This window comes from Heteronotia binoei, chromosome 6 (genome assembly GCF_032191835.1).
Source record: "Heteronotia binoei isolate CCM8104 ecotype False Entrance Well chromosome 6, APGP_CSIRO_Hbin_v1, whole genome shotgun sequence".
Taxonomy (NCBI): domain Eukaryota; kingdom Metazoa; phylum Chordata; class Lepidosauria; order Squamata; family Gekkonidae; genus Heteronotia; species Heteronotia binoei.
The window spans coordinates 55,006,435-55,030,894 of NC_083228.1; the positions used below are offsets into that span (position 1 = coordinate 55,006,435).

Genomic DNA, 24,460 nt, shown 5'->3' on the forward strand with positions numbered 1-24,460 from the left:
TAGAATAATGTAATTAGGACTTAGGGGCTAGAATCCTCTTCATTACTGTCTCTTCATATATTTGATTCCTACCAGTCATCTAATTTAATGTTGGTCAACATTATATAGTTTGAGTGAATTCTGGATTATCACAAGTAAAATTCGTGTTCCCAAGATGTACTGCATAAATATTTGTTATTACCCAGGCTAATACATTCAGCACTCTTATTCTAAATTCCTAAAATGCAATGTGTTACATAAACTCATATTTGACTAAAGCAATACAGATATGTATGTTAGAAAACATTCTAAAGCACAATAGACTTCAATGGGGGATGTAATAAGAGTGCATACTGAGGATATTTTAAACTCTTTTAGCTGGAAAGCAAAATTTGTTTGAAAAATAACATGCAAATCACATAATAATATTCATAAGAAGAGACCTGTTGGATCAGACCAGTAGTCCATCTAGTTCAGCATCCTGTCTCACACAGTGATCAACCAGTTCCTCTGGATGGCCAACAACAGGGCATAGAAGCTGAGGCCTTCTCTGATGTTGCTTCCTGGCTCTGAGATTCCAAGGATGAGTGCCTCTGATTGTGGAGGTTCCCATCATCACCATGGCTAGTAGCCATTGATAAACTGATCTTCCATGAATATCTATCAAATCCCCTTTAATGCTGTTTATTCACTACATCCTCTGGCAGTAAAATTTGACATTTTAATCACTCGCTGTGTAAAATAGTATTTCCTTTTGTCTATCCTGAACTTGCTGGCCATCAGCTTCATTGGATGCCCTTAAGTTTTCCTTCAATGAGGGAAGTAATCCAAACTGGTCAGGTCACACCTCCACTTGCTCTGGTAGAGCTATGGTGGATTTTGATGTTCTTTTGCCCAAATTTTGGCTGCTGTGTGAATGAACAAGGTATCTGAGAGTCTCTATTCAGGTAAATGCACAGAGCTCTTCGCATGTCTAACTTGTGCCAGGCTTTTTCTTTTTGGATACCTTGGTTTTGAGCAGAAGGATGGCAGTATCAGCTGGTGGTTGAGGTGGGATGCTGAGTTAATTTCTGGCATAAAGGAGGAGTCTGTTCTTAGTGATGCTCAATCCTTTCTGGATTATATTGCTGCCACTTCTGACACCGTCCTATCTGAGATTACTGCAACCAGGAAGGCTACCTTCCATGACAGAAAATTAAGCCCTACTGATTTTAATGGCTCCAAAGGGGTTTTCATTAACGCGCATAGTACTATTGATAGGTTCCAAGAGGGGAATCTATGTCTTACTCATGGATCCAAGTGTCTTGTTCCCTTTAAGAAGCATTTGATGTGTTTATTTGTGAGCTTCTGAATGGAGTTGAATGCTGTAACTATTTCACTAGAGAAGCCCTGAGTTTCTGTCAGCCCTTTTTGTCCAGGCTGTCAGCTGTAGCCAAGCCGAGTCTGGATGTAGAATGTGACCTTGATATAAGAGGTCTGGTCTGGTTATCAAGCTCCAGAGTGGTGCAACTGCCATCTGTACCAGGTCAGAGAACCACGGGTGTCTTGGACAGAACGGTGTCACTTCTGCCTCCTCCTTCCTGATCCTGTTGAGCATTCTGCTGATGAAGGGAATGGGAGGGAAGGTATACACCAGGTCTCTGGGCCAAGGATGAGACAGTTCATTGCCGCCTGCCACCCTGAGGTCATGGAATCTCAATAGAAACCTCTTTACTTGACACTTGCTTGGCAAAGTCCATCACTGGGTCCCCAAACCTGTGGGTGATCTGAAGGAATACCACTCTCCTGGATCCAGATCCTTCCTGCTTAGCCAGCCTGCTTTCAGGTTGACTAGGCCCTTGAGATATTCTGCCATACCAACACTGAACTTCATTTGCCACATTCTCCTCTTGGATCTCTTCACACTCATAATCCTAAATAATTTTGTGTCATCTGAAAACTTGGCCACTACACTACTCACTCCTGCTTCTGATGGTTTTATTTTACATATTGTAGCTAAATGCTTTGTATGAATTAAGTGTGCTGGTCGCTGACTGTAACAATAAACTTGACTTGACTACTCACCCCTAGTTCCAGATCATGTATGAATAAATTAAATAGAACCAGCCCCAGTACTGATCCTCATGGGACCCCACTGCTTCCCTCCATTGTGAGAATGGTCTATTTATTCTTTTCATTTTCTGCTAGTTTTTCATACAAATGAGTGCTTCTCTGGTCAAACTAGTAAATAATGAATCACCCACAAGTTCAGCTCATTTCCTATCTCTTGATGAAAAGAAGAGAGGTTGGTTCCAGCCATGAGAGCTCAGTTTAAATCCAAACAGTAATGTCTTTGTAGTGGTACATGACTCATAGGAATGAATGTCTCTCATGGGGATTTTAACAACAAAAACAAAAAAAGGCAATGTTAAGAAGATCTGTTGGAAAGAAAAGAGCCAAGCAAACTAGATGCATTTTCACATGTGAGGCTAAAATTAGCTTGTGCTGACATATAGAACTGAAATGTGAATGTGAGATCTACATAGGCTACAATTTGGTTTTCTCTCACCCTCATCTCTTTGTCTCACTGAGCTTCCTCAGCCCTTGGCCTAAAAGCTGGAGCAAGCATGAGGTGGTGGCAGGATCATCAGCCATAGTAAAGCTTCAGGTTTTCTGCAAGACTGGCTGGAACGCTGTTCTATTGTTATGGGAAAACCACTGGCCTCCAGGGGCCCAAGTAGCCCATTTGAACACCTGATGGTTTAGTTTTGCAAACTGTCTGCAAGGTGCAACTTTGTTTTTTTGTAGATAAGAACATGAGAGTAGCCCTATTGGACCATACCAGTGATCCAGCACCCTGTTTCTCACAATGGCTGACCAATGGCCATTGAGACGCAAAAGGAGGCCTTCCCCCAGTGTTGACACCTTGCCATGGGTATTCAGTGGGTTATTGCCTCTAGATGTGGAGGTTGCTTTTAGTCACCATGGCTAATAGCCACTGATGGACTTATCCTACATAAAGCTATGTTTTCAATTGTGCAGACAAGGCAAGTGAGCATGCATATTCACATACTGGTCTCCCACAGCTTCACCCATGTGTCACCACTGCGGCTGTTTGTCATATTCTTCAAGCACATAAGCCATTTATATTTCACAGATAGTGACTGAAAATGAAAGGAGTCTTCTCCCCATTCACAGAAAATGCAGGTGAATTATCTACATTTGGACTCATTTGGGCATGTGTGTTCTTGCCATCCTTTGACATTGCTGCTTCTCCCCCCTCTCCCCCAATGGTTTTCCACACAAAGGGGAAAGATCAACTTATAAAACAAGTTGCCACTTTATTAGGAATGCTTTCCATGGCTGGGAACCTCTGTCAATTTTTTTTTTTTAACGTTCTTAGGCTTGGAGCTGTGCTCCTGCTACATAATCATTCTCAGGCACAACCCACTGAAGATAAAACTTGACAAAGGGGAAAAATATAAATGTGATACATAATAATAACAAGGATTAACTTAATTACCTGCTGAAATATGTGAGGACGGTATCATAAGATGGAATTATCTGAATTTTGGGATTTTGCTCTAGAAAGACCCAGCAGAGTGTAATTCTCAAAAGATGGAATTCACTGAAAGTAAACAACCTGCCAAGAGAAGGAATCTTTATAAACCCCAACTATGTACAAAGTTTGTATGAAGATATTTATCTATACAAATGTATATAGAGGTTACACTGTTGTGCTTTTCTAATTGCTTAATAAATGTTTTTTTTTTGCTTGATTTTTATTTATCAGTCACAAATTGCTGTAATTCAGTTTAATGCATTGACATATGAACATATGAAGCTGCCTTATACTGAATCAGACCCTTAGTCCATCAAAGTCAGTATTGTCTACTCAGACTGGCAGCGGCTCTCCAGGGTCTCAAGCTGAGGTTTTTCATGCCTACTTGCCTGGACCCTTTTTGGAGATGCCAGGGATTGAACCTGGGACCTTCTGCTTACCAAGCAGATGCTCTACCACTGAGCCACCGTCCCTCCCCTAAAACCTTACCAGGAATATTCTGTTTTTAATTCCATATAGAACTCTTAACAGATTTAGCTCAAAACGGAAAATGCCATATTATTTAAAACTTAAACATGTAATTTGTAAATAAATAAATAAATAAATAAATAGAACTTGAGTTCACATACTTAAAATTAACACATGTGCCACTTCAGAATCTCTAATGAAATTTTGTCTTTATTAAATAGTTAAAACAGTATTTTAAGAAGAAATAGATGAAGATATTGGATTTATATCCTGCCCTCCACTCCGAAGAGTCTCAGAGCGGCTCACAATCTCCTTTACCTTCCTCTTCCACAACAGACACCCTGTGAGGTGGGTGGGACTGGAGTGGAGAGGGCTCTCGCAGCAGCTGCCCTTTCAAGGACAACCCCTGCCAGAGCTATGGCTTACCCAAGGCCATGCTAGCAGGTGCAAGTGGAGGAGTGGGGAATCAAACCCGGTTCTCCCAAATAAGAGTCCGCACACTTAACCACTACACCAAATTGGCTCGCCACTTTTAACACCTTATATCAACTATATAAGTATTAATAGGCTTGCCAATCCCCAGGTCCCAGTGGGGGTTCTTCCACTTTCCCAGGCTCCTTCCCGCCCCCAGTCAGCTGGCTGGCAGAGGGAAGCCCCGCCCCCAGAGCCACCATGTGACTTTCCACCTCCAGAGGCTTCAGTCTCCAATTGGAAAGGCTTCCTCTTGGGATGGTGTGTCTGTGTTACTTTGAAGAAGTTGGCAGCAACTCATGAGTAGAGATGCCAATCCCTCACTTCAGAGTCACCAGAAACGAGGTGGGGGAGGGAAATGTCTGCTGGGCACTTCATTATTCCCTATGTGGAGATTGATTCTCATAGGGTATAATGGGGAATTGATCTGAAGGTATTGGGGGCTTGGGGGGGGGGCTGTTTTTTGAGGTACAGGCACCAAATTTTCAGTATAGCATCTAGTGCCTTTTCCCAAAATACCCCCCCCCAAGTTTAAAAACGATTGGACCAGGAGATCCAATTCTATTAGCCCCAAAGGAAGGTGCCCCTATCCATTATTTCCTATGGAAGGAAGGCATTTAAAAAGGTGTGCTGTCCCTTTAAATGTGATGGCCAGAGCTCCCTTGGAGTTCAGTTATGCTTGTCACACCCTTGCTCCTGGCTCTGCATCAATGTCTCCTGGCTCCACCCCCAAAGTCCCCAGATATTTCTTGAATTGGACTTGGCAACCCTAAATATTACCGATATACAGTTTTTTTGAAGCTAAATATTTGTTTCTTTTATTTGCATATGAAATACACAAGTTCATTTAACTTAAATAACTACTCTGTAAAAAATCAGGGAGGTGTTCAAATAACTATAGGATCTTAGTAATAATCTTCATTATCACATATGTTCTAAAACAAAGCCAAGAATTTCCCCTTTCAATGTAGAGACAGTGTTTTTCCACAGGGTTTTTAGACCCCTTCTACTTCTGTCAGTTCCTTTCTCATGCACATTCCCATCTAAGGTAAGCCAGCTCTATTAGCACTTCCTGTGTTCCTGTAGTTCAGGTAACAACTGTTATACTTTCCTGCTATTGGAATGTCCCAGTAAATTACAATATGGCTCATAATCAGGGCCAGATTAACAATTTAGGCCAAGTAGGTACTTGGCTATGGGCCCCCATGCCTTTAGGCACTTAACACACACACAAGCTTGTGGACATCGCAAAATTCTGTAACAGTGAATTTCACAAATTAATTTTCCATTGTGTGAAGAAGTGCTTCCTTTATCTGCCCCTAATCTGCTTCTCATCGATTTTGTTGGATCCCCCAAGATGTTTGGGAGAGGGACTTTCCCTGCACCATGAATAATGTTATATATCTTTGTTGTGTTATCCATATGCTCCTTTTTCTATTACCAGCTCCCCATACTTTGCTGCAACATACTGTAATTTGGGCTTCTGCCTTGGCAGCTAATTTCTTACTGATCTTATCTGGCGAAGACTTGCTTTCTGGCTCACATCTATATACCATTAGCCATGTGTGGCAGTTACAGAAACTGCTCCATCTGGCTGCCATGGTGGAGGAGGAAGTCATGGTGCAGGAGGACACCAGCAGCTGCTGCGGGCTTGGTGGTGGGGAATGCTGGCAGCCACAGCAGAGGATACTGGCAGCCATTAAGAGCCCAGGCACTGCCATGGCAGACACTGGCAGCTGCAGTGGGCACAGCACTGAGAGATGAGGATGTCAGCAGCCAGCCACTCGGGGCCTGAGTGTGGCAGTGGTGGCCATTGGCCACTGCTCTGGGTACAAGCATCACAACAGCAGATGCCAGCAGGTGCTGCTGGCCCAGGGGTGGTGGTGGCAGATGTTGATTGCTGGGTATTGGCTGCAGGGCTCAGTGTTGGGTATTGGGGCCTGGAGCCTTGCTGGTTCAGCAAGTCTCATGACCTCCCCCCCACCCCAATTGTTTTACCTATAAAGTCATCTTTAAAGACAGGGTGAGATGTTCAACCTAATCTCACCTAACAGAACAGACTTTCCCTGCACCATGAATAATTGTATACATCTTTGTTGTGTTATCCATATACTGCTCTTTCTATTGCCTTTTGTAAGGGTCACATGGTGGCAAGGAAACTTTAAAAGGACAGCTCTTAAACATTATGGGAAGAAGCTAATTGCATTCTGAGAAGGGCAGAGTTAATGAACTTATCAAAAACACAAGAGTCTATTTAGGAATTAAAAGCATGGAAAATGTGTGTAGCTTTTAGTGACATTTGAAAGTAAAAGCATTGAGTCTTTAACTCATCGGAAAAGGGATTTTTCCCTTTTAAAAACAGACATTCTGTTCAACAAAAGGAGGAGGAGGAGATTGGATTTATACCCTGCCCTTAGATAGCCAAAGGAGTCTCAGAGAGGCTTACAATCTCCTTCCCCTTCCTACATCAGACACCCTGTGAGGTAGGTGGGGCTGAGAGCCCTGGCAGAAACTGCTCTTTCCAGAACAGCTCTGAGAGAGTTATGACTGACTCAAGGTTACTCCAGCAGTTGCACATGCAGACGTGGGGAATCAAACCCATTTCTCCCAGAGAAGAGTCCATGCACTTAACTACTACTTCAAACTGGCTCTTAAGCAAATCTTCTAAACAAAGAGCCTAGATGTATAGATGTTCCATATGGTTTAGAGTAAAAAAGAAATCTATAACCAGTGCCGGATTAAACCCTGTGGAGGCCCCTAGGCAGTTGAAAACTTGGGGGCCCCCTTGCAAATCATCTCAGGGTCAGAGCACCTGCCCTGCCACCCATGGCCCCCGCTGCAGCCTGCAGGCACCTTCTTAAAAGCCCCTTTAGCAAAGCTGTAGGGGAGAGGCAGAGAGCAAACTTGATGATGATGCCAGCAGCAGCCGCACCAGGCAAGTTGGGCAAAGAGCAGCTCAGTTGCTGGCTGTGTGGGCAGTCTGGGAGAGCTGCAAGCAGGGGGGAAACGGCGGGAAAAAGCCGGCTGGAGCCCCCTAAAGGTGTGGGGGCCCATAGGTCAGTGCCTACTTGGCCTAATTGTTAATCCAACCCTGTCTATAACTGATGATGGTGGAATGACAACCTCTCTCTTACCGTCTTTTTCTGTATTAATCCTTTCTGTAGAGTGAGGCCCAAATGCTTGAATCTAATTGCCTTTTAAAAAAATCTTATTTTCCTCCAGAAGGCCTTGAATGATTCCTTGGATTTGCAATAAGATTTAGAACAGGGGTGGCCAAACTTGTTTAAATCAAGAGCCACCTAGAATAAGCATCATATGTTTGAGAGCTGAGAGATGTGAATATCAGATGTTTGAGAGCCACAAGACAGGAAGGAAGGAAGGAAGGAAGGAAGGAAGGAAGGAAGGAAGGAAGGAAGGAAGGAAGGAAGGAAGGAAGGAAGGAAGGAAGGAAGGAAGGAAGGAAGGACAAATAGATGGGGAGGGAGAGGTGGAAAGAAAGCAACTTTAACTTTAAATACATTCTCCAAGTTCCTGAATGGCTTGGCTTGGAGAAGTGATTTTAAGATTTAAAGAAAGTGTCTTCTCCAAGACAAGGATGGTGGGGGCTTTGAGAGCTACACTATATGTGTGAAAGAGCCGCATGTGGCTCCCAAGCCACAGTTTGGCCACCCCAATGTAGAATATTTTAATTGTGGTATTTATATATTCTGTTGCTTTATTCATGAAATGCCAACCATATGATCATAATAAATATGAAATTGCTTTTTCATATTGCTGCTCATCTCTGTCTGCAGTTCACATTCATTTTTGATTCTTTATTTGCAACCTGATAAGCATGGCAACATTTTCGTAGTTCCTTGTTCTATATACCCTAAGCTCCTTAAAGGAAGGGCAGGATGCAAATGTAATGGGTAAATTAATCTGCAACCTAAACTCTCTGCATACCATCAAGCTGGCAAGTGATACTCTGCCATGAAGACATCAGACAATGCAGCAATCAGCATTTGTTTTCCTAATGGACAAGACCTTCCTGTTACACTGGAGCTGTACAAACCAGCCCATTTTACAATAGCCAACACCTTACAACAACTACATCTATTTCAGCCCGCTGTACCTTATTTCCTCGTCTGAAGAAGTGTGCTTTTAGCACATGAAAGCTTACATTCTGAATAAAACTTTGTTGGTCTTAAAGGTGCAACTTGACTCCTGCTTTGTTCAGCTGCTTCAGACCAACACGGCTGCCCACTTGGATCTATCAACACCTTATACTGTTCAAGTAAAATGAACATACTTGGAGTGGGGAGGGGATCACAGTGGCAGAGCCCATCCCAAACTATCTGGATTCTTTCGACAGATCTTCATTGATTGTGTCCTCATAGGCCTGTTCATATGATCAAAAACTCCACATTTTGAATGGATCCTGAGTGTGCAAAGTGTCCATATTTGCCATGTGCAGATCCTTCTCAGTCAGTAGAATGAACACATGAAGTATGGGAAATGGTGCCTATTACTGCTGCTGCAGTAGTCCTGTTTCCCTTCCTTCCATCTCCCCATTCTTGTTGTCTTCCCAGACTGGACATTTGTAAAGGACTTGTTATACTGGGTAATTTATTAAGGAAAACAGTTTTTAGCATGAAAACCAACCCATTCATGCTACGCAGAGAAGCTCTTGCGAGCATAAGATTTAGCAGGAAAGGGTGATAATTTTCTTTGAATTTTGCCAGTCCACAAGTTGTTTTTAAAATGGCATAATAATAACCTGACCACAAGCGTGTTCTTTTATGACTCTGTAAGTACTCTCAGATGAAAATTACTATACTAGCAGACATGTTGTGAGACAGCAAATCAATTCCAGAGAAAATCTTACTTAATTTTAGCAAAACAGATGGTTTTCTGTGTATGTCACTGGGAGTAAAAGAAGCTGGCCTATGAATCAAATTTGTACTAGCAGCCTGCTATGTATGACATTAGGCCCATTCGTGTGGTTTCTCAGGGCTGCTTCTCACATGAAGGGAACTAAAGAATTCCTTGTAACTTGTAGACTGATTTCAGGAATCACGTGAATACATAAAACAGCTTTATACAGGGTTACACTATTGATTCTTTTATTCTATCTCACTTAGGACCTTTCCTGAAATCAGGGATTTGCATTTGCCAGGAGAAATAAATTCACGGTGGAAGCAGTAGTATAGTCTTCAAAATGTTACAGATTTTTGTAGATTTCCATGATGTGGGGTCCAATGTGAACACTGCACACCCTCTTTCATTCTACTGACTGAAATATAGACGTTATGAAATTGAGACAACTAAGTTGAATATTTATTTGAATAATGGTCACATTCAAAGGCTGTATAGAAAATAGGTTTAAAAAATCAAGATGAAGGCTGCATTTTCAAACTGAAGCTTGAAATTCTACTTGTGGAGAGAACCAATGAATGAAGACTAATACTGTGTACTAGTGTATATAGAGGGCAATACAAACTCTCTGCATACTATCAAACTGACATCCCATTCCACTCATCAAACTGACCTTGAAGATTTGAGCACCTTCTGCAGTAGTTCCAGTGGCAGCTTCCGCAGGTGAATCTGAGAGCCCAGCTGTGGGACAAGGTTCACCTCTATCCACCTTTCACAGTCAGAGATCAAGGAGGATTGCTTGAACTGATTTCAAAGGGAAGAAATTAGTGTGAAAGAAATTCTGAACTCTGAGACCATCTTGTGGTGGGAAGTGGGAATTAAAACATTCTATGCAAATTCAGAATAGAATGGTGGCATGTCGTCATTAGAGCTGATTTATGCCGATGCCATAGAGTTTTCAAAACAAGAGACGGGTGATTTACCATTGCCTGCCTCTCCCATCCAAGTGCTAACCAAGGCAGATCTTGCTTAGTTTCTGAGATCTGACAAGATTGGGCTATTCTGCTCTATCCAGGTTAGGGCTCAGAGTAAAATAACATACCCTTTCCTTTTACTAAAATGGTGAATTTTAAGTGTATGCTTTAAAAAGTAAACTGGGGATGCAACAAATACTTGCCAAAGAGCTATGGTTTGCCGTTGTCCCGCTGTGCAATATATGAAATAAATTCTGTTTTATGTATTCTGTTGGCACTTCTCAAAGAAGTTTCATTACTAAGGACAATTCTGCAGTCACCATTTTGCTGAGTTTAGTTTCCTTCTCATCCAGAGACAGGCTCACCACTTTATAGTCTAGGTGTGGCAATACTTATGAAAGAAAGGAATGCAGGGGGGAAGCCGGTAACTAGCTTTTAAAGAAACAGCTTGAAAAATTCCTAGAGATTTGAGAGTGGCTTCTGGGGAGGGGAGTAGGGATGCTATGCCATAGAGTTCACCCTTTAAAGCTGTCATTTCATCCAGGAGAACTGATCTGAATTAACTACAGATCAGTTATAATTCTGAGAAAGTTCTAAGCCCCACCGTGAGAATGGCAACCTTACTTGAGAGAAAGCAGTGTGCCCAGTGTTATGTCTAGTGCTTGGTTTTTTTTAATGTTTTATTAATTTTATTATTTCTAAAATTACATCATAAAAACAGATTTCCCCTTATATTGTCAGAACACATTCCCGATTAGTAGATATGATTTTTTTTTGGCCACTTGAAAATGCAGTACAGGAACCCAGATATTTTAATACTCTTGAGGAGAGAAATTTAATTCATTCTGAAAAAAAATAATTCTTTGTAATTCTTCCCATAATACAGTAATGCCAAAGTTTTTCCTGCCATAAAGTAATAGAGGGAGGAAGGGATGATCTCCACCTAGCTACAACAGTTAGTCTAGCTGCAGCTACTAATAAGGAAATAAATGTCATCTGCTGTTTAGAAATAGCAGAAGGGGGCCAGAGGTCCAATAATAAGAATTCTGGGGTAAATTGTACCCTTTCAATTTGCTTTGTAACCTCCTTCCAAAATGCTTGAATTACAGGGCCAGACCACCAGGTATGTACATAAGAACCTTGTTTGGCCGCAATTTTTCCAGCAGAGAGTCCATCCTCCTGCACAGTGCAGGGAATTTTTCCAGTTTTTGTCACTTTATTCAATTGTACCGGAGTATAATGCAACAAAAGTAAACAATTTGAAAAACGGAACCCAAATATTATATATTTTAGATTTATTAGAGGGTAAATTCTGGTATGTCCAGTGCTTGTGAATGGTTCCTCGTCCTCTTGGAGAGGAGTGACAAGTGGACTGCCTTCAAGGATCTATCCTGGAACTTGGTTTGTATATTTTTTATAAATGATTTGGATGAAGGCTTAGAGGGAATGTTTATCAAATTTGCCGATGATACTAAATTGGAAACAGGATGATCTTGACAGACTGGAAAACTGGACTAAAACAAAATTATTTTTAATGGGGATAAATGTAAAGTTCTGCATTTAGGTAGGAAAAATCCAATGCATAGTTATAGGATGGGGGAGACTTGTCTTGGCAGTAGTATGTGCAAAAAGGATTTAGGGGTCTTAGTGGACCATACACTGAACATGAGTCAGTGGCAGTGGTGTGATGCAGTGGCTAAAAAAGCAAATTCAGTTTTGGGCTGTATCAACAAAAGTATACTGTCCAGATCATGTGACAGGATATCACTTTAAGAAGAATATAGCTGGAACATGTCTGGAGGAGGGCACTGAAGATGGAGGGATCTGGAGACCAAGTCCTATGAGGAAAGGTTGAAGGAACTGAGTATATTTAGCCTGGAGAGGAAATAGCTGAGAAGTGATATGATCACCTTCTTCAAGTACATGAAGTACACGAAGGGTTGTTATATAGAGGATGGTGAAGAATTGTTTTCTGTTGCCCCAGAAACTGTTTGAAATTAAATCAAAAGAGCTAAACATTAGGAAAAACTTCCTAACAGTTAGAGTGATTCCTCAGTGGAACAGGCTTCCTCAGGAGGTGGTGGGCTCTCCTTCCTTGGAAGTTTTTAAACAGAGGCTAGATGGCCATCTGACAGCAATGCTGAATCTGTGAATTAGGCAGATCATGAGAAGGAGGGCAGGAAGGGTTGCGTCAGTGCTTAGTTCTTGTGGCCCTTTCTTACACACCCAGGGAAATGTTGATTGACACTTTGGGGTCAGTCAGCAATTTTTCTCCAGGCCAGCTTGGCAAGGAATCCTGGAGGTTTTTGCCATCTTCTGGACATGGAGCAGGAATCATTGGGGATGCATGTGTGTGGGGGGGAGGTATTTGTGAGGTTCCTGCACTGTGCAGGGGGATGGACTAAATGACTCTGGAGGACCCTGCACGAAATGTGCAGTTGGAGCTCTCTGCCTCCCTCCCACTACATCAGCTCTTTTCTGCTTGTGACAAAAGCAGGCAGGGCGAAGGAGCATAAGCCTCTCCCCACTGCTGTTTTTGTACTTGCAAACTGCCTGATGGAGCTGCTGCTGGCTTCCTTCATAAAACTACCTTGTAGCCATGTAAATAATATGATTTTAACAATGTAGTTAACATAGGGTTGTGAGCTCTGGGTTAGAAAATAGCTGGAGACTTTGGGGATGAAGCAAGAAGAGGGCAGGGTTTGGGGAAGGAGGGACTTCAATCGGCTATAGTGCCAAAGAGTTCACCTTCCAAAGTGGCCATTTTCTCCAGGTGAACTGATCTCTGTCACCTGGGTCGTTTTCGCACTCACCTTAATCAGCAGCGACGACCCTCTTCACCGCGCAGGATCTGCGCGGATTTCGCACTAATTGCCGCGGAGCACCCAGAAGAGCCAGAAAGTCCCGGCGCTTTTGCGGCGCAAATGGAAACCGCCAAAAACCAGTTTCCGTTTGCGCCGCAAAAGAGGGTCGTCGCTGCTGATTAAGGTGAGTGCGAAAACGACCCTGGAGATCAGTTGTAATCCCAACAGTTCTCCAGCCACCACCTGGAGACTGGGAAACTTTAGCTAACACCATCTCCACAATATGTTTTGCAAATGGAGAAAACCGTAGGTTAAAGCTCCTCCCTGCCTGCTTTGGTCACAAACAGAAAAGAGAAGCAGTGTGACCATACCAAGGCCTCTAGTGACCTGTGGAGGCAGAAATTTCAACAATAAGTATTGTGCGGCTGCTGGCTAATCAGGCCCAATGAGTCAGCACTAAGTGAAGTTGTTACTCAAAACATATTTCATTCTTTAAATATCAAGGAACTCACCTTGCAGCCAGCAGAATAATAGCTGCAGACATTTGCTGCGGATATGCTACTTCTCATGACCTGCACACACCTACCAAAAAAAAGCAACATAAATTGTAGTTTAGCTGTGAGAAGCAGGAAACTCAGTTTTCTTTTAGCATGTTGAGCAGTCGATGTGGCATCACTTAAAGTGAGTGTACCCCATGTGAGGTCACTCATATGCACTTCAGATACGAAGCTGGAAGTAGTGCTGGCTAAGTTCAGGCCAAGGGTGGACTCACCCAAAGTTTTGGTAGGCCACTGGCTGCCTGCAGTTCACGTCAGAGTAACAGTTGAAACTAAATGAATAAATAGAAGCTTATATCTTTGATTGCTTTTTTTTAGTGTCTTAAAATAAATAATTGGGATTTTTCAAAAAAGAGGTGGCCAGGAAAACTTGGTGCACACCATGAGGCATGTTATTGATGAAAGGAATTTGACTAAGTCACTTGTTTTTCAGCTGTGTGATCAAGGGAGCATAAAGAGGGCCCAGATGAATGCTGCCAGCACCAAGGGAGTGCCCTCCTTTCCCCCCTTGGCCACATAGCCAATAAACAGGTGATTTAGTTGAACTCCTTTCATCAATATGTGCCTCAAGGTGCACACCAAGTTTTCATGCCCATCTCATGCCTATCTCATTAAAAAAAACAGGGTTGTTCGTGGGTCTCAGCAGTCAGCAGCACCTCTCAGCACAATTCTATGCAGGATTATTAGTCCAAGACTAATCTATTTTAAGGGTGCTCCATCTTAACCTTAATCCCCTATATATACTTTCTTGTAATAATTCCTAGGTTAACATGCCTGTAGTCTCATTGATTGACAAAAGGGAGAAATAAGAAAAATCAAGAAGGATAACATGTCCAAAAGCCAAAACTGAAATTCTGGAGGGAGAGTTCCAGGATTGTTTCATGCACAAGCAGGTTATAGATTATCAACTCAATCATTTATTCTACGGAAAGCTGATTAGTCTTCCATGGTTTATTTTTTATTGATTCCCTGTCACCCATCAGTATGTTTCAAGTCTACAAAATAAGAGTTCATTCTGAGAAGCTCTCCATAGTTCAGGTAAGTGTGTTAAGTGATCCTGAGTATATAACTCAAGGGGCTAAGAAAACTAAGAAGTGCCTTGTTAGATCAGGCCAAGCTTATCTAGCGCAGCATTTTTTACAATATTTTCAATCACCACCAGTATTATGTGTTCCATTAGAAATTGGCTAGTGGTCCTTGGGTGGACTATGGTCTACCTTTTACCCATATCTCTGTCACAAGATCTGCTCTGGCACAAGTAGGAACTCACAGAGAAAAGCTGTAGAGGCATACCCTGTTCTAGGCAAATGAGACACAACTGTCCATCATTTTTGCACACTTTTTCCTAAAGATCCTCCAGAGTCCTCTTGTTACAATTATTTGTTGGCACTTGGATCACAGGAAGGCTGTCATGGCCTTCAGGATATTATACTAGAGTATTGCACTACAGTTCCAAGAGTAATCCATGACAAATATAAACAGGATGCTTACCTGTAACTGATGATCTTCAAGTGGTCATATGTGCATGGGATATAGTGTGCCTGCATCGATCCCGATCAGTACTTCCAAGCCTAGAAAGGATTTTTGCGCCCACCCAGTGCCATGCACAGAGGCTCCATCACATATGCTCATTGGGGAGGGCATAAGGATCCCACCAGTTCCCTCTGACAGCTGAAGCACCTCAGATGAGGCCCAACAGCAGTGGGGAACGAGGGAGGGTGGTGTGAATGCACAGATGACCACTCAAAGATCATCAGTTACAGGTAAGCAACCTGTTTATCTTATTTGTGGTCTCTGTGATTCACACCTGTGGGAGATTAGCAAGCAAAGAAACATCCTCTCTGGAGGAGGGTACTGTAGGGACTCAGATAAATGCAGCTTGCAGAACAGCACTGCCCACCAATACCCTCTGAGAGCAATGGACATCCAGGGCATAATGCTTCATGAAAGTGTGAGAAGTGGCCCAAGTTGCTGCTTTGCAGATGTCCTAAAGTGGAATGCCCCTGATGAACATGGTGGAAGACGCTGTCGCTCCAGTGGAATGAGCATGAACTGGATGTGGCAGAGGAGTCTTGGCCAGCAGGTAACATAGTCTGATAGTCTCCACGATCCATTTTGAGAGCCACTGGGCAGAGATCTGCTGTCCCAGAGTAGGGGTGGCATATGACATGAACAGAGAAGTCCTATGGAGATAAAAGAATAATGGCAAGCGTACATCCAAGGCATGGAGTCTACATTCAGAATTGCCTCTGGGGTTAGGGAAAAATGATGGTAGAACTATGTCTAGTGATGGGTGAACATGTGAAAGAACCTTAGGAAGGAAATTCATGTCTGGAGCCAAAGAAACCACATCTGGAAGGAAGGTTAGGGATGAGGGGGTCACAATGCAGGGTCCTGAGTTCCTCCAACCATCTAGAAGAGGTGATTGCCATTAAAAAGGCAGTCTTGAAAGGATAACAGCTGGAGGTCACAGGTGGCTAAGGACTCGAATGGTCCCGCCATCAATCTTTGGAATACCAATGGCAGGTTCCATGCTGGAGTGATGCACTGACATGACGGGAATAACCAAAGTAGACCCTTAAGGAACTGTTTGGTCAAAGGATGCAAAAACACTGAAAACCTGTCAACAGGCATTGGAAGTGCAAACTCCAGCCAAGCACACACAAATAGAGGAGCGACTGAGACCAGAGTCCACTAGGGAGAGGAGGAACCTAAATGCATTAAACAGGGAGGAAGCTGACAGCATGGTGTTGGTGGAGTTCAAGTAAGTCAGGAACTTCTTCCACTTGTAAGTGTAGGGGGCTCTAGTAGAAAACTTCCAACTATTGAGCAAGATGTGCCTAATCCTGTCTTTGATCAATAGTGAAGATGCCACACTGTCAGTTTCAGGTGTAGCACATCATGGTAGAGTACTTGGCCCTTGTGCACCAGTAGAAGATCCAGTGCCGAAGGGAATTATTAGAATTGATCCTGGTAAGCTGTAGGAGTGTGGGAAACCACTGTTGTATCAGCCACCAGAAGGGTGACCAGGATGTCCCATGGTGATTCCTGCAGGATCTTGCTGATGACTTGGGTGATGAGAGGCAGAGGTGGAAACAGGTAGACATGTTGATGATTCCAGGGAGGAGCCTATCCCCCAGAGACGATGGGTCTGTCTGGAGCAGAAATGTGGGCACTTCTTGTTGTTTCTGGTTGCAAAGACATGGACATCCGAGAATCCCCATTTTTGGAAAACTGGGTGGAGGTATGTCCAACTCTCAGTCATGGAATTGAAGGAAGTCTGCTTCCTTCATTCTGGACTCCCAGAAGTTGGGACGCCGCTAGAAACAAACTGCAGTCTTGGCAATCTGCCCAAATGTCCCGGTCCAGAAGGCAAAGGTGTCTTGACACAGTACCCCTTTGTTTGTTTAGGGAGTATAGAGCTGTTGTATTGTCTGTGAGGACAGGGACCACCTGATTGCAAGTCAAATGCTGAAAAGACTGGAGAGCAAATTTAGTCACTAAGAGCTCCAGGAAGTTTATGTGGTGATGGAGCAGATGTGACTCCCAAGGGGCTCCCACACATAGGCCATTCAGATGTGCTTCCCAGCCCCACAGAGAAGCCGTGGGGGTGGTGAAGTGAAAAGACACTCCAGCAAGGAGAAAAGGGGGTGGAGGTGGGGAAGTGAAAAAGCACTCCAGTCAGGAGATTCTCCCTGCTTTCCCACCAGGTGACAGAGTCCAAGACCTGCCAAGGCAGGATGAGGTGTAGAGATTGAGGATGGCAGAATGGCTTGAATACCTTCACAAACCAGAACTGAAGGATCCACATATGAAGTTTTGCAAAAACTATGACTGTGGTGGTCAATGCCAGAAGACCCAACAGCTGTTGGATCTGGAGTGCCGTCACCGCCAGTTGAGAATGAATGAGGTGGGTTAAGGAGATGATTTGTTCCACCACTCTGCAAATGTGCAAGTCCAGTATTGCCCCTATAAAGTGGACACAAGTGGATGGGTGAGGTTTGACTTCTTGTGGTTCACTTGTAGTCCTAGATCTCAGAGAAAGTTGAGGGTCATATTGATGTGATCCAGGAGGATCTATCTGGAGTCCGCCACAATCAACGTCATCTATATAGGGGAAGATTTTTATCTCCTGAAGACATAGATGGGTCGCAATGACCACCATCATTTTTGTAAGAACTCTGGGGTGTATGGAGATCCCAAATGGGAGGGCTTTGTACTGGAAACGGTGACGATCATGGTGAAGACATCAAGCAAGTGTTTTGCTGCATTAAGTTGGTGTTTGGCTACAAACATCCCCTACTTCTGGATACACTTGGCATCCTGTTTTTCATCTTCAGGGAGGGAAGCAATAATGTCTGAAAATTGCTCCTACAGGCCATATTGATAGTGGCTGATACATGCCACATAGATGTTTTAATGCCCGAGGCACCAGCCAAGTAAAACCTGCTTTATCCAACTTCTTGCCTTCCTTATCAGGAGGTGTAGAATGCATGCACCTTTCCTTATAGGAGGAGGTGACCACTACTGAATTCAGTTTTGGGTAGGAAAAAAGAATTCAGTGCCCCTTCCTGAATTTTATATGCATTTGGGGGGATATTGGGGTTGATGCTTGTTTTGGCCAATATGTTTTAGTGGCCTGTAAAAGAACTGTCATAATTGGGAGTGCAACCGGGGTTGATGTGTCACATTGCACAACGTTGTGATGTTCCAAGCCCTGAGATAGTCCCAAGGGAGGAGATAGTCCCCTCTACCACAGATGAAGTGTGATGTTCATTGGGTCAAGTCACTCTCCCTCTCAGAGTTGGAGAATCAGAACAGTTGTGAAGGTGTGTGTACGCAATGCCAACAGCTGGAAAGGTGGTATCAGTAGCAGGTCCAGCATGTGGTGAAGGGACAAAGACTTGTGTCGAGAACTCTTAGATTTTAAGGAGTCCTTCTTGTACTTCTGCTCCTTGTCCCGCTTGTGCTCCTTGCTGTCCCTGCATTTTTTTGCAGGAGTAGAGACATCTGAGTTGGAAGCCAGGATCAGGCATTTCTGCACTGATCAGAGTGGCACAGCTGATGGCATAGAGATTTCTTTCGAGATAAGTGTCGATCTTGATGCATGGCCTGAATCGCCCTGAGATGCAGCCATTTTGGCACTGAAAGTGCCAATTCCACAAGTGCAGCTTGGAGTCTCGTGGCCTGGTTTTTGTGAGTCTGCTTCAAAAAGTTTAGGCAGTACAGAGGTCAGTGTGGTGGGCTTCCCCTAGGCATAGATAATGTCCATTCGGCGAGGGAATCTTACTGCCACACTTCAAGTGCCTCTTTAAAAATCCCCAACACTTGTCCGTCAGCTATAGGGAGGCCAATGAGGGAGTTCACCAAAAGGGCAGAGGGGTGGGGTGGGGTCCTACCCCTCCAGAGGCAGCTCAGAAGAGTCAAGAGCCCTCTAAAATTTGGCTCTTGCAGTAAACAAAGAGTGGGGAAAAAACTAAATTGACAAAATGAGGAAAAAAGGCAAAGTAAGAACAAGTACCAACCAGGTCCTTGTGCCCTCCCTAGTCAGCATGCGTGGTAGAGCCCTTATGCATGGCACTGGGTAGGGCACAAAAATCCTCTCTAGGCTTCCTAAGCTTGGAAGTACCAATTGGGATTGGCACAGGCGCACTATATCCCATAGGTGTGAAGCACAGAGACCACAAAGAACATACAGCATTCCAAATTTTCAAACAACACCTTCCTCATAGAGAGTAACGTTGATAAATGCATAAATAAAATCAACATATATAACTGTACAGTTGGAGCATTTTTCCCCTTATAGATGTAGAAGCTGTACATTCCATAATGTATATTCTACTATATGCCCAAATTATTTTGAAGCTTTTATAGAGATATGAAACAAAAGTGTGTTTGCACCTTTAAACTATGTTTACTTTATCAGCTACTGAGATAAAATTATTTTACCAAGCCTAGCATGTCACCAGCAGTCCGATCTATTTAAAAAAAGAGCCAGCTTAAAAATATAGGGGCCTATTACCAGTAAAATAGCAACACAGATTGATTCATTCCACATCTTTTGGCAGACTACAGGTGTTACTTTTGACAGTTGCTTCTGCTGGTAAGAGAAAAACATTCTGCCAATAAGGGGTAGGGGGAAGGTACCAGGGCTGCAGAAAGGTGCAAAAAAACATTACCTCATCAGGGTTACTAGCGACGGTAACCAACAATATTGCTACCTTTTTAGTATAAATCATATTCTGCTTCAATGTTCAATTTGAGAGGGAAGCTATTGTCTAGATTACTCAAATCAATATATAGGTTATGACTGAGACCATTGTTAAAATAGTTTTTCCACACAACTGACTCGGTTGACAAAAGCTGACATTTCACAGAACTAAATCACAGTAAGAAAGAAATGCCAGCATGTTGCACTGCCATGCAGTCCAGTCTCTCATTCCAATGTTGTTATGGCATAGCAATGTCTACTTACTTCTGGAAGAGGCTAGGGAATTCCAGTAGTGCTGCAGTAGCCAGGATTCCCAGAATATCTTCTTCATTCACTTCCATTTCTGAGTTATATAAATTCTTGAGCGCAACAGCAAAGGCTCCACATCAAAAGGTAACATAAATAAACAAGCTTTATGAGTGATTTCCCCTTCCTGTCTTTGAATCTTAATACTGAATCATTCCTAATCAAATGGTCCCCTTTCTCTCCTGATCAGAATTTCCCCACACTAAAATGCTGTGTCGTGCACTGGGTGCTGCATTCCTCCTCATATAGCAGTTGCTCAGGTGGAACAACTATAAAGAACCAATTATTTCCAAAACAATATGTCAAGAGTGTCAAACATGCAGCCTGGGGGCTGAATTAGGCCCCTGGAGGGCTCCTATCAGGGCCCCAAACAACTGGTTGTCATCTGCTTCCTTCTCCCTCCCTCTTGCTTCCTTCTGCATCACAGCTTGCTTTGCAAGGCTTGCTCAATTGCACAGGAGCTACAAAGCAAAGCCTCTATTTTCTCCATTGGCTGAGGCTCCTTCCTTGGGGAGGAAGAGGGGAAGGAATAGCTTGCTTTGCCAGGCTCTCTTAATCACACAGCAGAGCTACTGAGTCAAGCCTCTCTTCTTTCTATTGGCTGAGGCTCCTCCCCCTCCCTGGGGAAGGAAGGAAAGAGCTAGAGCTTCCTTTGCCCAGTTCCCCGGATCGCACGGGAGAGATACAAAAGAAAGCACCTTTAAGACCAACAAGTGCTAATGTTTTAAGCATGTTTTAAGGTTTTTTTTTTAATCTTTAATTGTGTCTGTCTGTGTCCTTTATAAAGTTTATATCTCTGCTACCTAATCTTAAATAGGTACACACACAGCTCAGCCCAACATGGCCCAGCCCAACAAGGTCTCATTTATGTCACATCCGGTCCTCATAACGAATGAGTTTGACACCTCTGGATAAGGTTGCCAAGTCCAATTCAAGAAATATCTGGGAACTTTGGGGGTGGAGCCAGGAGACATTAGGGGTGGAACCAAGATCAAGGCTGTGACAAGCATAATTGAACTCCAAAGGGAGTTCTGGCCATCACATTTAAAGGGATGGCACACCTTTTCAATTCCTTCCTTCCATAGGAAATAATGAAGGATAGGGGCACCTTCTTTTGGGGCTAATAGAATTGGACCCACTGGTCCAATCATTTTGAAACTTGGGGGGTATTTTGGAGAGAGGCACTAGATGCTATACTGAAAATTTGATGCCTCTACCCCAGAAAACAGCCCCCCCCCAGAGCTCCAGATACCCGCTGATCAATTCTCCATGATTTTCTATGGGAATAAATCTCCATAGGGAATAATAGAGTTCCCAGCGGATATTTCCCTCCCCTCCTCCCGCTTTCTGATGACCCTGAAGTGGGGGGAGGGTCTCCAAACCAGGGGATCCCCTGCCCCCACCTGGGGATTGGCAACCCTACCTCTGCAATTTGTGTTGGGTGCTTTCTCCTCCAAAAACAAACCCTTCCCAGGCTAAATATCTGAGGGCTTGGGAGCATACATGATACATTCTTTCGGAAGGCACAAAAGACCAATAAGAGGGTAGAAGTCAAGCATATCACTTTCTATGTAGGAAAGGGGCAGAAAAGGGCACATCAGTCTCGTCTACTTAACTTTCATTCCATGCTGCTTCTGTTTTTAGGTTCCATAGGAAAAGGCCACCAAGCTACTTCAAAGGACAGGTGTTACCTATGGACTATTCTTTTCACACAAAACAGAGATAAGCTAAATCTTCCATAGAAAATTGCCAACCTGCAGAATCATACTGTTTGTATTTGTGGCTAGTTGTCAGTAGGTCATTACCATATCGAGTGACGTCTGGATTCTTAATATCCAAGACAAGGCTCACTTTGGGCATTTTTTGCTTCTTTTCACAGAGTCTTTTATTTTTCCACCCAGCTAGTAGACACTGTTTGTAACGTCTGGTTTCTAGCAAAAACATTGGAGACATAAGATAATTTGTGTGGGATTCAGAGTATTAAAGACACACACATAAGACAGAATGTAGACATGATTGACTTCAATTGCCAGTAGACTTTTTAAGAATAGACAAAAACTATTTTCCTACTTGTAAATTTTAACAGAGCATGGTTGTTAGGTCATAAGAACGTAACTGTCCTTGAATCTTAATACCAAATAATTTCCTAACTGGAGCTTCCAAATACCTGGGAGAGAATTAATTGCTTGTGGATATGGGGAAAAAAGAAAATTAAAAAGAGATAAATGAGATACATTGATATGTTATACAGTGCAATCTTAAGCAAAATTACACCTAAGTGCATTGAAATCAATGGGCTTAAGGGATCAAACTCTGCTTTGGAGGGTAGTTAGTTTCATCTAAATATTACTGGGGCTAAAATTTTGTGGAGGCTTGCTGTTGCATTTGTGTTCTGTGTGTATTTTAGAATTGTATGTTGATGTTTTAACCTTTGTAGACCACTTGAGCTACCTTTGTAGAAGGGCATGATAGTAATAAATACTTATTTTTTTTAATTAATCAGATTTTTAATTAATCAGATTTTTATTAACAGATTTTCAGTTTACAATAAAGAACACTGTAATCTATCACCTCAAATAATGCAGCCTTAGTGAGGATATAATAAACAATTTTTTAAAAAAAACAAGAAAAAGAAAGAGTAATCTATAAAATAGAGAACCAAGGAGCAGTCATACATATACTGAAGAGCATCCAGTGAAAATACATTCTATTGACTGATTCTACTGTAGGAATGTACAAACTACTGTCCCAATATTCTGTTAAGAAATCCAGTTAATCAAACTCAATTAATTAGAGCTCACAGTTTTTGTATTCAGACCAGAGAAGAGAAAGTAAGCCCAGAACATATTAGAAATAGAGCATATCATCATAAAAACAGTTTTTGGGAGAATAATAAATACTTATTTTATCTATATCAAAATAACAAAGAGACTTCAAAGTCCTTTCAGTACCTTTGCTGGTTTTGCTGTCTGTACAATATATGGTGTGATATGACATAGCTGAAGCAAGAAGGTCTGCAAGGACCTGGGATTTAAATAAGTACATGCGATGAAGGTCCCACTGGAAGCCCAGACACTCCAGCGTTACATCTGAAGAAACAGATAGGGCCATTAGGAAGGTGATCTGCATCTCTAAAAATCATAGGCCACTTACAGCCATAAGAAAGTATGTGGAAGGGGAAGGCTGGTATGTCACAGAGAATTTTTTTTTTTCATTTGCAGCTACCCACCTGGCTCCAAGCCTTCTGTGACCTTCTGCGTATAAGAAAAAAGCATCTCATGTGGAGCTCCTTGGTCAGAGAAAAGCCTCAATGAAGAAGAAGGGGGATGGGAAGAAGAAACCAAGGGTTAAATATACTTGGAATTGTTTTGTTTTAATGCACATGAAATAGAGAGATTTGTGATCATTGCTTCAAGAAATGATCATATCACTCAGTGGAGCTGAGAAATGCTAGTTACAATCACCACTGATTAATTAGTAAAATAAGGGTTTTATCATCTGCATTTTTGCTGGGTGCCAGAACAGGCTTAGAGAAGTGGATCCCCTACTGAGCAGGCCTGGCTCCTGTGGCTCCCTAAAAATCTGAGTTTTGATCTATAGTGCACTTGCACTTCATTTGTATCATGGCACCTTTACACCACCCACCCTGACCACCCAATTCCATGCTTGAACTACTTTTGAGGCAACTTCTCTTTTGCTAACAGCGAGTGTGGGGCAGGCAGATCTAATAATGGTATCAGACAGGGGTGTCCTCTCTCACCTCTTATTTTCAATTTGTGTATTGAACCTTTAGCGGCAGCCATTAGAAAATCTAAGGACGTCATAGGGATTAAATTTAAGAGTTTGGAATATAAACTTGCTTTATACGCAGATGATCTATTGCTGTTTGTGTCGAACCCTGAGCACTCTATCCCAGCTGTAATGACAATAATTGACAATTTCGGCAAGTTAGCTGGGTATAAAATAAACTGGTCTAAATCTGAGCTGATGCCATTAGGGCGTGGAAGTTTAGATTATAGCTCTTTCCAGTTAGCAGTTACAATAGGGCAGGTGAAATATTTAGGCCTTTTTTTGCCCAACGATCTATCGCAGCTAGTTAAGATTAATTTAGATAGGGTATTAACCAATATAACGACAGATCTAGAAAGGTGGAAGGGCTTGACCCTGTCATTATGGGGGGAAATTAATACTTTAAAAATGTGCATATTTCCAAAATTAATTTATATTTTGAGAGGCATTCCTATTCTAATCCCTAAGAAATGGTTCAATAAAATCGATGGGATCCTATCTAA

General features: G+C 42.6%; 1 protein-coding gene across 1 annotated transcript in view; it reads right to left on the reverse strand.

The window, feature by feature from the left end:
* The window catches only part of BTBD16 (BTB domain containing 16), a 56,328-nt gene extending 32,858 nt beyond the window's left edge, over positions 1 to 23,470 (reverse strand). The window contains exons 1-7 of the mRNA XM_060242666.1: positions 23,398 to 23,470; positions 23,120 to 23,257; positions 21,974 to 22,099; positions 20,127 to 20,241; positions 13,607 to 13,676; positions 9,990 to 10,120; positions 3,482 to 3,601 (exon numbers count right to left, since the gene is read on the reverse strand). Of these exons, the coding sequence (XP_060098649.1) occupies positions 3,482 to 3,601; positions 9,990 to 10,120; positions 13,607 to 13,676; positions 20,127 to 20,241; positions 21,974 to 22,099; positions 23,120 to 23,257; positions 23,398 to 23,443 (746 nt within the window). The 5' untranslated portion in view covers positions 23,444 to 23,470. The remainder of the gene's footprint in view (positions 1 to 3,481; positions 3,602 to 9,989; positions 10,121 to 13,606; positions 13,677 to 20,126; positions 20,242 to 21,973; positions 22,100 to 23,119; positions 23,258 to 23,397) is intronic.
* Between the last annotated feature and the right edge of the window lie 990 nt (positions 23,471 to 24,460).